The 13,430-nt window shown below is 30.0% G+C and overlaps 1 protein-coding gene across 3 annotated transcripts in view; it reads right to left on the bottom strand.

The window, feature by feature from the left end:
* Nucleotides 1–1,291: 1,291 nt before the first annotated feature.
* The window catches only part of LOC139521908 (coiled-coil domain-containing protein 186-like), a 78,555-nt gene continuing 66,416 nt past the window's right edge, over nucleotides 1,292–13,430 (bottom strand). For 2 of the 3 annotated variants that reach the window (XM_071315626.1, XM_071315625.1), the window contains exons 13-19: nucleotides 12,754–12,833; nucleotides 11,890–12,087; nucleotides 10,872–11,029; nucleotides 9,569–9,638; nucleotides 8,663–8,686; nucleotides 5,742–5,891; nucleotides 1,292–4,708 (exon numbers count right to left, since the gene is read on the bottom strand). In XM_071315626.1, coding sequence (XP_071171727.1) covers nucleotides 4,619–4,708; nucleotides 5,742–5,891; nucleotides 8,663–8,686; nucleotides 9,569–9,638; nucleotides 10,872–11,029; nucleotides 11,890–12,087; nucleotides 12,754–12,833 — 770 coding nt within the window. In that variant the 3' untranslated portion in view covers nucleotides 1,292–4,618. The remainder of the gene's footprint in view (nucleotides 4,709–5,741; nucleotides 5,892–8,662; nucleotides 8,687–9,568; nucleotides 9,639–10,871; nucleotides 11,030–11,889; nucleotides 12,088–12,753; nucleotides 12,834–13,430) is intronic. The other variant, XM_071315627.1, reaches the window with a different exon arrangement.

The raw sequence follows: 13,430 nt of genomic DNA, 5'->3' as shown, positions 1-13,430 counted from the left end.
ACGACTGATATGTTGCAATTGTTGTTTAAATATCACAATTCAATTCTCTTTTCCTGTATAAATGTGATTTATCACATAATTTGTACTTGCATGAGCAACATGACAAGTGCAAAATGTGTAGCAGGATCTGCTTACCCTTCCTAGAGCATATGAGATCACCCATAGTTTTGAATGGAGTTTAGTGTTGGTCAATCTTGTTTTCTATGTTGTGGTTTAAATAATGTTTGTCTTAGTCGTTTTTGCCAAGAAATTGTCAGTTTTCCTATGTCACTCACCTTATTCTACTTTGGTTTAAGAAAACATGTTAAAATAGATTAAAATCATAACAGATACCCTAATAGCGATAGAGGCCAAATTTAGTTTATTCTTTTATATACAGTGTTCTCTAAAAGAAGACATTTGTATGTATTGTCCATGGGGTCCTATGTTAAACAAAGTCCCCTGCTGAAGGCCATCTTGGATGATGGATTGGCTACAAAGTAACAACACTTGGTCAGCACCTCTTAAGGAACATTCATGCCATGTTTGGTTTTATTCCATTCAATGGTTAGAAGAAGTTCAAAATGTAAAAAGTTAACAACGACTATGACGGACACCAAGTGATGAGAAAAGCTCTCTTGGCCCTTAATTAAAAAAAATAATGCAATGGACATCCAGGTAACCAAATATTAATGAACTTTCTTAGATGCATTCTAACACCAAGTTGTATGTTTGAAGGTTACATATTTTCCTAAAATTGAACTGTGACATAAAAATGGAATCTGAGGTTGTCTTTGTTATATTTGTGCTTTATTAATTGAATGTAGATGACACATCTTTGGTAAAATGTTTTGATGAAAATTACAACTTACGTAGACTTCAAATAATGGACTATTTTCATATTACCCACTTCTGACTAGAGTTTATATTTTTTGACAGGTTACATTCTTTCTTTTAGGACATCCTGGCACTTGGTCAAAGAAGAGCAATGTAAAGAAGCTTTTAATGGGTACATTTGTTGGAGGTAATGAGCCGTTTTAACTTTTCCTTATACGACAAAATACTTGAAAAACAGTAAACTCCCCCCCCCCCCTTCTAAAGTGCATAGATTTTATGTTTGATTTTTACTTCTTTTGGTTGCTCTTACATGACTGAACACCAGAATGTCAAACCAGAAATTAGGTAACCTGTAGAACTGTAATTCAGATTTTCATTTTTTTCATAACAACCAAATCTGGTTGACATAAGCATTTCTAAGAAGTATTAATCCTTTTTTTTTCAAAGGGAATAAATTAAATACACAACCAATCACTTCTTTTAACATTTTATGTTTCTTATTATCACATTAATTATTCCATATTGGAAAACAAAATAACATCCATAAACAACTTAACATGTAGTCTTTTCATTCATGCATGAAATTAAACTATAACAATTCTAGAAAACAACAATTTTAAATCAAATTTGTTCATTCAAGTCAAAAATTTAGACTAGCGTTTTTCAGTGAAAAATTCTAATTAGGAAAAGAAAATTACTTTTCAAAATGTGACTGAAACTTTCTATAAAACTTGTAAGAAATCTCCTGTAAAATTATTTGCAACCACTCTTCTATTTTACAACTTGCCACAATAAAGTATTTCTGTGCTGATGTGGCACAAAGCAAATTGAGCCAATCAATCAACAGAGTATTCAAATGAAACTGACAAAAAAAATTCAATGAATGAATATCTGTATCTTCACAATTAAAAGTTATAAAATATCAGAATGGAAAAAAAAATGATTAAAAATTGTTGTTTTTGTTGCAAATAATGTTAGTAGACATCAATAGTAAACCGAGATAAGAGTTAACAGAAGAAGATAAATAAATACACTTCACATTAAAAATGGATTTAAAGACAATCTGTTTAGGGCATACATCAATAAATATATTAATTATATCTGTATAGGGTATACATCAAGTAGACTGATAAATATATAATATTAAGTCAATGTCTGAAAAAATCCCCTGTATGAGACTTGGAAACTATTTTTTTATATTTTTATTTTACTACAGCTACAAATGGCTACAATTAAAATTATTGAAAGACTAACAAAAATACAATTTATTTTCCATTCCTAAATGAACCCCAGAATGAAGAAATCAAAATTGCACGAAAAATATCTATTAGATACTATATTTAGTAAAAAAAGACATTCAGAAGTGTTTTACCCCAGTATAAATATCTTTATAAGGTAAAAAAAATCATCTTTTATTTTGACAACAATTTGTATATGATAGACATCAGACACATCAACAATTTATCTTTAATAAAACTAACAACCTTTTAACACTGCAAACAAATTTAGCTCCCTACTTCATATTTTGAATGAAATAGTTTTTCTAAGCTTATTATAAAAATATAATAGTCACAGCCATATGCTTACCAAACCACAAACATCAATGCTTCTTTTTCAGTTTTAACTAGTTTTAATGATTTATTTTTTGTGGTGGATTTCAGGAAGAAACCATTTTGAAATTCATAGGGTTTAATATATGTAAATTGCAGTAAAATTATGTATGCAAGGAATTCACAAAATAATGTCTGATATAATTTTATAGCTTGATATATAATATTAAATTTTCATTTTATCAAATCATGGAGCACCAAAAAAATCAGTTTACATTGAATTTTATATATTTTTTGTTAGGTAGGCTTTCTTCATTTATACTCATTCACAAAATATAATAATTCTAAGTCATAATTCCTTTAAAACACATTAAGAATTTTGGGGTGATATTTCTATAGATATACTGTTTTCAAAGCATATGCATGTTACAATATATATATGGTATAGTAAATTAAAGAATAAAGAATTAAAAAAAAACCTATCCAAGCCCTCATGCATAAAAAGTAATAACAGGAATCGCAAGAAAAAAATAGTGCGCAGTACAATGGATAGCGAATCAACATCTAACCCCTTTTAAAAGAAGTTTCATCTATAACTTATAAATGTACAAATAGAATTTCTGATTAATTTTTTATAGGATGTTGTTAATTGTAAGAAATACTTATGACCCCTTTACATTAGTTCTTATTATGGCAGTAAATAACACTACAGGGAGATATCTCTGTAAAAGTCAGCTGAATGTTTTAATCATGTTCTATTGTTAAGGACAAAAATACAATTATATGTGGCCCTGTTTATTCACCAGCTACTTTTAAAATACTATATACTTTCAGTTCTATTAAATTATACATATTTTTTATTGCACATTTATTCTAAGAATTCAAACATATTCACAAAACATTTATAACAATATACACATATAATATGGCTCAATATTGTCTGAAAATAACCTTCAAATATATACTCATTGACAAGGAAACAATTTAAGATAACTTGTGTAGCCATTATAATGATATGCATAATATTCATTCAAGTTGTCTTTAAGTTGTTTCCTTATACACAGAGACATCCCAGGGGTACATATATTACTTTTTTGTTCAAACACACTATCATTAAAAGATTCAAAATGCTAATAGTCATACGAGATTAATCTGTCTGGTTTTAAAAAAAAAGTTCATTAAAAATACATAAGAATATTTGTATTTTTTTCGTACTGGTAATTGAATTTGATTTGTTTGAACTTTATTGATGTATTCATTACAATCAATAAGTGCAAAATTTCAGTTTGAACTTATTTAAGTTAATAATTTATAAGGAAAAAGAGTAAATCATAAAGTATTTACCATCAAAACAGAATTAAATAATTTGAAAAAGTGAATAATTCTATATTTTCTTTTCAAGAGAATTTCATGGAAAATAAAAGAAATTAGCTTGGTCATATGATTCTTATTTAACAAATTAAGGTTCAACTTGTACAAAAATATGACTTTAAAAGAAATCAGACATATTCATCAACCCAATATATATATAATTTTTATGGAAATTATGATTGGTGGTCAACACATATGATAAATAAATGGATATTACTTTTAGCTAGCAATGATAATATTGGAATGCATTGTTCCTTTTCAATCCATTATAAATGGAAACCTCTATATTCTAAACCCTCAAATGAATGTGAACTTTTCTGATATGGTCAAAATCTAGTCCAATCAGATCCGAGTTAAAGCTAAAAGAGATTTAAACCTTTTTTCACATAATCAGTATTGACATATATATAATATTCAAAATAAATTGCACCAATTAAGAGCTTTTTTTTCATGTCCAGTGGCCAATAGCTCATGAATATTTGTGATCTTTAATGATACCAATTATTATTGGAAGAAAAATATATACTTCTGTTCCATGTGAACATGAAATTTATTCCTTCACTAAAGATAATTTCATCGTTTTGATATGTTCTCCTACAAGTGGTAATTATAATTGGTAAATATATGGCCGTAAGTATTGATAAATTTTATCAGTTCTTTGTATGAAAATAAATATGTGATCTCAGTTCTTAGCATCTGGTGGTTACTACTAAATAAAGTAATGCATGCATGCATAAAGTTACAGACTAGTTAGCAATTTCATATTGCATCAAACACTCTTCATGACCATTGTGACACAAGTTACTTTCGACAGATGATTGACAGTAGGAAAAAGGTCTGTAGTGTTGTGACAAACTGTTTATTCATGACTATTGCTAACATCATCTTTTCTGTTTATCAAGTTGTATTTGTATTTTACGATTTTGCTGAGAAAGTCTTGATATTTCTGCTCCAAGTGTATCTAAACTTTCCTGCAATGGAAAAGCAAAATAGGTGAAACAAATTTCAGATATAGCAGTACAATGTACTTCAAAAACTTGCAAGTTTTAACACAACAAATAAACTTTTGATACACAGCTTTTGAAGTTGATAGTGATGCACCTGTTTGAACGCACAAAATATTTGTATTGGTAAGAGAATGTCATATTTTCATGAGTGATGCACAGCAGAGATAAAAAAGACTTCAAAATTTTTAAAAACTAACATGTCAGCAAGAGGCCCTCTAGCACATTTTAGTGTGAGGCACAGTAACAGATATGAAAATGGATGCCAACAGATATTTTTTTAAATTGGAACCGTCAGATAATTTTGGCACCAGAAATCAATTCATGATATCCTACATCATGGATATTAAAATTAGTTGAATTGGGACACTTTGAATGTACACATATTTAGGCTAACAATTTTGAAAGTGGCTGTATACAAATAAATTTTAGACATTGATCAATTTTGGCATAATATATTTACAGGCAAGAACAAATAGCAATTTCAAAAAGATTATAGTGTCACAGAAATGATTATATCCTCACAGTGCCCCAACACTTGAATTCCCTGGGGAGATAACTGAAGAGATTTCCATTCTTAGCATGGGGACCGTACGTTATGAATACAAATTCTTAAATAATGTATATCTGTTCTTAATTATACCAGACATATATTAAGATTCGTAAAATAAGGATAATTCGTTTTAGTTAGAATCTCTATAATTCAAATTAGTTTTATGATTCAGTTTAAGTGATTTATGGCATCATGTTCTCTATACAACACTGCCTGAAGCTACCTGTTTATATCCTGAGTACTTAACTTTCCCGTCACATTTTTATAGTCCCAATATATGCCTATCCTTGCAAAAATAACCAGAGTATTCCGACACCCTGTTTTATCCGCCATTTTTTTCTGGTCCCCCAGTGTGTCGGTTAACACAGGTAACACTGTATATCAAATTTCTCTGTACAAATGTATAACATTGCAGATAACTACCCGTTGACCTTCAAGATGACCCACCTTCAAAGTCATATTTTTTAGTAATGTGTCCTCTAACACTGCTTGTAACTTCCTGTTAATTTCTAGTGATAATTCTAATGTCATTGACCCATCTGTTTGATGAGAACTATATACAGATCCCATTATACTGTGCTTCTTTGCTATCTCTGCCTGAAATCAGATTGAAAAGTTAAATAGTTGTTTGAATAATGTAGTGTATGGAAATTATACACCATAAAAACTCTGCAGCGACATAAAACAATATTTATATGAGCCATTCATTGCCTTTACCACCTAATTTTGTAGACTGGATATGAATATTTTAGCAATTAACCTGAAATCTGAATTTTCTTATATAAATGTTCTAATATAAGACCATATATCATGTATAAATAGATATAAGAAGATGTGGTATGAGAGCCAATGAGACAACTCTCCATCCTAGTCACAATTTTTGAAAGAAAAACCATTATTATTCAAAGTACCGTCTTCAACACAGAGTCTTGGCTCACACTGAACAGCAAGTTATAAAGGGGCCCAAATAAATACCTTCTTTTTTTGTTTCCTTTTTCCATAGATCAATGTAGTCAGTTACATTCTCATTAGAAATGGTCAATGGTAAGGTTGTTGCTTAATATCTTATCTTGCATATTTTTATTAATAAAAGGGTGATGTTGAACGATAGGTTGAACAAATTTAAATTTCCAATAAAAAAATATCCTATTATCAATAAACTGAAATTTCCAAGAGGAATGATTAAGCTAGAGAAATAGCATTTATTAAATTTGAAATAGAGTTCAAAATGAACACTCCCAATGATATATGCAATGCCAATGAAAGATAAATGAAATGTGTAAAAATATTGTTTATAATATTACAGAATAGTGAAAAATGAAATGAAAGAAGGTTAATGGTACTACAGTGAAAGCACAACACCAGAGGAAGTCAAAATTAAATTAATCATGCAGCATTTTACTTCACGAACAAAAGTTAATATCCATATTATATGTTTAGTCATTCTAATTGACAAAACTAGCAATTCTAACATTAATTTTAAAATAATATCTGTATAATATATTTATATGGAACTATTTACACTTTAATCTAACTGCTAAATTTTTCACTGTTAAATAAAATATTTGATATTTTAGGGGTTATAACTTCTAACTAGGTCAACAGATTTTTATTTTATTTTCAGGATAGATACATCTGATGTTCAAATTGGTTTGCAATGCACTTTTAACCTAACTTCTATAGATTTAAAGATAACAGCCAATTACTGATAACAATTGGGCTGACTGGGGGAGAAAATGAATATTTTAGGGACAATAATTCCTATTCTGCTTCAATTGTCAGGGTAAATACATCGTGACATGCTGATAATTTTTGTAATTAGCACCTATGAACTAGCTCCTACAAATGGCAGGGAATGCAAAAAAACAAACCCACAACAGATGGGCAGATTAATACAAAATTATGAAGATAGATAGAACTTGTTGTGCTGATAATTTCTACCATGGTAGTTATTTTCTTATTGCTCTAGTTTAAGAAATATTACAAAAAACTGTAGTTTGACTTGTATGGTTAACTATTACTTGCCATACTAAAAATGAAGCAGACAAACTTTTGGTTCTATCCACTGACGAGTTTTAGAGGAGAAGTTTTTTAAAGAAAAATTGACAGATGAGGGACGGACTTCAGACAAAAAGTGATGATAAAAGAGTTCATGGCCATTTGGGCAAGGTGAGGTAATAAATAACAATTGATAATTTGACATATCAGTAGAGGTTTTATTCATTTTGAGCATTGATGGAATACCAGAGCTCATTAAGATGTGTAACTCCTATGGTTTACAGTACATTTCAAAAAGCCAGTAAAGGAACTTCAAGAAGGATGAACAAACATCTTTAGAATTTCATATTATAAAGGATACAGTGGTAAATATATTATTAAGCAAATATGTAGTTCATACTGACTTACCATTTTATACAAATATCTATTATTTCAGTAAAGGAGATGTAAATGAACAAGAACAAGATAGGGAGTTATAACAAAGCTTGATCAGGAGAAAAATATTGATGCCAAAAGTACAGATGGATGTTATAAATAAAGTTTATAAAACCTAACAGCTTCATGTAATTTTTCTACAATATACCGATAACTCTCTATATATAATATAAAAAAGAACATGTGGTATGATTGCTAAAGACAGAAGAGACCAAAATGACACAGAAATTAACAACTATAGGTCACCCTATGGCCTTCAACAATGAGCAAAGCCCATACCGAATAGTCAGCTATAAAAGTCTACTGAAGCATTTCCTATCAGCATTAAAAAAAACTTGACAAACATATACGGAAAAATGTATCAAAACATTCAAGCCTTTTGTTAAAACAAATTGCATGCAAGATTAAATGGAATTTGTCGACACAATCTAAATACCATCCATTAATCCTAACAATATCAAGATTAATACAGAAAGAATTTCCAAACCACATAGTCTATTTTCATGGAATAAAAATGAGATTTTATTCAACCAATACAACACATGTATCATGCAGTATTTGAACAAAGGCTTTGTGAGAGCACATGTATGGGCAATAAATATTTCTGTTAAAAATTTAGTTTTTATTTCCAAACTTGTACTTTTATCTGCAATCTTTATATTTTGTTTTTTGAAACATTAATAATAACTACAATAAACTCAGGACACAATAGGAGCAGCTTTACTCAGATTTAAAACCTACACTACAAAAATAATGCAGCTACAAAATAAAGTTATTTATCTATTTTTGTTGAATCTACAATAAAAACAATCCTTCGACATAAACAACAACATAAAAACTATTAATCATGCAAATTGTCTGTCTATCCATGCTTTTTTCAAAAATCTTTGACCTTTGACCTATACATGAAGCTGTATAGGACATGGTTACGTTACCTTAGCTAAATTCCTCTGATGTTGCTAAAACACACGAAGCAAAGGGTACAGATAATGACATGCATAGTGTCCAGTGTCAGTCATGCAGATGTCTAGGCTATAACAAGTCAATTATTGAGTTAAAGCAGAAACCAGTCAATTATCCAATTATGAAGATAAACTGGAAACTAGTCATCTAAGAAGTCAGGTACTTGCAATTCCTCATTCCCATTAAGCTGTTACAAAAGCTATTGAAATTTTTTTAGCTACTAAACTCAAAATTGTCATGTAAAACAGCTAAGTTCTTATTTTTAGCCATTTTTGATGGAGCAATTTTCCTTTCAACAACCATCTATATTTAAAAAGTTGAGTTTAAACTGATCAATTGCAAGAAAATTGGTTAATAGACCAATAGCTTCTGTAATAAAGCTTTCTTCAATGATGTTATATATGAATAGCAAGAAAGCATAAAAATATAGTTAAACACATTTCATTTGGTAGATTGCTAACGTAAATTGTTATTTTTCGCGACTGTGACTTGTAAATTTGTAAAAATAAAATGTACAAATTTATATAACATTTATATAAGACAGAAATTACAATTTTTTTAACAAGAAAACAGCTTGTGTTTATCTTATAAAACAATAAAGATATGTATTTCTGTCGAAAGGAAAAATACACCCACAAATCCGAATTTTGTGAAAATATTTTAAATTTCAACCTCAATTTACTCAAAAAATAGCACATGATAGTATAATATTTATTACATATTTGATTTAATCAGGTGAAAAATAGCCAATATGAAATTTAGCATCAAAATTTCATCATAGGATCAAAACTGTATCGAATGCTCTTAATAAAAATGCGCTGATAATCTCAAATCTTCTGTCATCAAAGGATGGTTTGAGGCTATTAATCAATATATACCTTGCTAACGTCTGCTGCCTCTGCTGTGAACATTCCACTATCTTCTCGTAATGAATACATCTGTATTATTCTACAAAAAGATTTTTTTATATGGTAGTCAGAAATACCTTTTAAACATACAGTAAAACCTGTATAAACCGGCCGGCTACGGGACTATGAAAAAGGGCCGGTTTGGACAGTGAGCCGGTTTATTCAGGTTTCCGTTTCGACCGGAAGTTAATGACTTGTGACGTCGGACATTTTGCATATAAAAGTTCTCTTTGATTGTCAAGAATATCCGATCAATTAAAATACTTTCACTTCGTTTTCCATTGTTTGCATTTGCATCATAATGCTCGCGTTGTTTGGATTGTGAGACGAGAGTTTCGATTTACTTCCATGATCATTTATTTGAAATGTTGGAATGGCCGATTAAAAAGCCAGAATATTATCAAACGTAATTTCACCACTATCGAAACGTTGTCGTACAGTGTTCTATACCCATTGAATTGTTGTCATCCGGGTGGTTTTTTTTTTTATTATCAAGGTCATTTGTTTAGGGGTTCACAGCAGGGAACCCAGGGTTTCGACATCACGATGTTAATTTCTTATGCTGCGATTTAAATTTGTTTATCCCAAGTTACAAAACGTAAGTTAAATCCGAGATATATTCGGTGTGTCTTGTCGTTTAATTGACACGTTTATAATGTTTTAATAAATAATACAGCTCACTACTGTACGATTGTAAGTTCACTTCACAGTTTAACACCTTACTAATTGATTATCCTGAAAAGTCATATTGTATAAACAAATATGTTTTGATGGCATATCGATCATTGAAATTAATTAGACATACCGGTTTTGACAGGTAATAATTAATGTAATTAAGAGTATTGGGACTTCATAATTAGACCGGAATTCGGAATACACAGGGTCCGGTTTACAATGGGTATTTTAACAAAGACTTTGAAGGGAAAAAAATGGGACTTTCATTTTCGGCCGGAATGTACAGGAAACCGGTTTATTCAGGGTCCGGTTTAATCAGGTTTGACTGTACTATATCACAAAAAATAAAAAATAAAGGATAAAACCAGTTTAGCATGTAAAACTACTAATTTAAAACTCTTACAAATGGTTGAACACCAATTTCACATACTAAACAAACCATATTTGATTTTATTAAGTTTTAACCATTATATCACAAAATTCAGAGACAAAATAAAACAACTTTAAAGTATCATGAGTATAAACAACTCTTGTTGTAGTGTAGTTTTAGTATATAAAGACTATAAAAAAAAAAATTTGCTAACCAAAAATAACCTACTTATTTTTCTTTTGTAACTCATCAATAAGTTGGTGAGCATGATCTTCCACAAATTCAATCTTTTCATTTCTGCGAGCCAACATTCTTTGTAATTTGACGATTCTCTCTATCAGCATTTGCTTATCTGGTTCTACTTGTTCTGTTATTACTGGATACTCCTTGGCAAAATAAAAAACATTTGATTATTTTCCTTAGACATATATGAAAATTTGGTATGCATGTTTATTCATCTGTGGAGGCTAAATTTGTATGGGTTATCTTTATACCACTGTGTAGTCTGTATTTAAATGAACTATCAGATACAAAATCTGCAAAAGTTCAGTAGTTGTCGTCTGTTGATGTGGTTCATAAGTGTTTCTCGTTTCTCATTTTTTTATATAGATTAGACCTTTGATTTTATCATTTGAATGGTTTACACTAGTAATTTTTAGGGGCCCTTTATAGCTTGCTGTTGGGTGTGAGCCAAGGCTCAATGTTGAAGACCGTACCTTGACCAATATTGGTTTCCTTTTATAAATTGATCAAATGATGTTTTCTGTATAATCTATATTGCACACTGTTTCCAGATCTCAAGAAAAATGTAATTTCAACCGTTTGAAGGAACTGAATTAGATTGAAATGGATTTCTTCTAGTTGTCTGCCCATAGACCTGCGCTTGATGTTATGTTTAATGTTTTGATTTCAGTAGTAATTTTAAATTACTGACTATATTTTGTCGACATGCTATTATGTATCATAATGTGCAATTAAAATCAGCACATGGCACTGTCGTGTGGGTATTCAATTTGAACTTTAGTTTGGCTATTTATTAGCGTTATGTGTATAGAGTTGGGTAGTCTATGGGCCTTAGTAATTGTAGAAGAATAGACCCTAAGTGTACTAGAAAAACTACCTGACTGTATTGGATGAACTTGCTGGCCTTAAGGGCAATAAAGACTATTTTATTTGTTACCTATAGCTTATAATGCCTGTATGAATGGGCCATAAATAATGGACTTGGGGGTGGTAAGGACCCTACCTGCTCTGGAGGACTGGACTGCCTGTATGTATGAGTTGGCACTTGTTGAGCATGAGAATTTGGTCCATCACCATTTGTAAGAGTATTTAGGGAACCAGTGGAGCTGGTACGAGATCCAAGACTTGCGCTGTCTTTTTCTCCATTGGCTTCAAAAGTTTCAAGTTTCCTTCTTGCTTGCTGTAACTGCCTTGTTAAATCCTAAAAGTAAAAGATGCAATGTTTAATGTATAGAAAATAAAATTAAATGCAAAATACATTCCTCTATTTCATCCAGTATGAATTCCACAGTATCTAAGCTATGGTGTGCCTGATAATCTGTTAAAAAATCATTTTAGTGAATAATATAAGGGGAAAATTTACTTTGAAGTATCGGTATATTCTATGAAATAAAAACATCTCTTACTATAAAGCATGGTCTATATATTTTCTTATCCCAGGCATAGATTAGCTTTGTCGTATTTGGCCCAACTTTTTGGAATTTTGGGTCCTCAATGCTCTTCAACTTTATACTTGTTTGGCTTTCTAACTATTTTGATCTGAACGTCACTGATGAGTCTAATGTAGACAAAGCCCGTGTCTGGCGTATCAAAATTAAACGCCTGGTACTTTTGATAACTAATTATACATAGCTCTTACAGTAAATAATGGTATATACTGGTTTAATTGATTCATAATGTATAATTTTACAAGATTTGTATTATCACAAACATCTCAATGTGCACTGGATAGCATTTAGGAGGTAACACAATTAAGGTCCTCTATTCACTTATTCACTTAAAAGAAATTCAAGAAATCATCACTTTTCCTATGTGTTTGTCTGTTCTTAAAAAAACAACTAAAACGACAATTGTGAAGGATCACTACCTTCATGCTGTTGACATGCTTCCTCTTCAAGGTTTTAATCTCATCTTTTTCATCATCAATTCTTGTTGACAGTTCATCGACTGAAAAAATGTTTAATTTTTAATCTTCAAAAATATCTTCATCAAGACATACAAGAAGAAAGGAACTATAAAGACAAACATCAGTATTACAAATTGAACATATTCAGCTAAGGAGAAAACACTTTCTGAATATGATATTGAATCATCCCTTTCACTAATGTCTCTATTAATTGTTAACATTAAATTCCCTTTATCAGAATGTTGTTTTTACTTTAATAGACATGCATCAAAGTTATCATCAAAAGAGCCTATTTTACAACAAGATGCATAAAATAATTCTTTCCTAACAATTTGCCTACTTCCAATTATCACCCATTTCTGATCAAGACTTGTAAAATTGGTATTTACTTTGACGCAAAGATAAAGTTTGAAGGTTTCTTTTAAATTAATCTGTAAGTTGTTAATTATTTATCACAAAATAAACAATAAATATCATGAAATGTGTGAAAATTCTCTTTCATTAATCATAATATTTTCCTTAAGTCATATGAAACCTCAAAAATATAATGATGCATACATTTTTTATAAATAAATGGATAGTTTTCATTTTAAACTTACGTACATATATTTTTTTCTGAAGAAGATTTAAATTCTAAT

Source organism: Mytilus edulis, chromosome 4 (assembly GCF_963676685.1).
Source record: "Mytilus edulis chromosome 4, xbMytEdul2.2, whole genome shotgun sequence".
Classification (NCBI taxonomy): domain Eukaryota; kingdom Metazoa; phylum Mollusca; class Bivalvia; order Mytilida; family Mytilidae; genus Mytilus; species Mytilus edulis.
The sequence above is the reverse complement of the archived record's forward strand: the minus strand, read 5'-3'. Positions and strand labels throughout refer to the sequence as shown.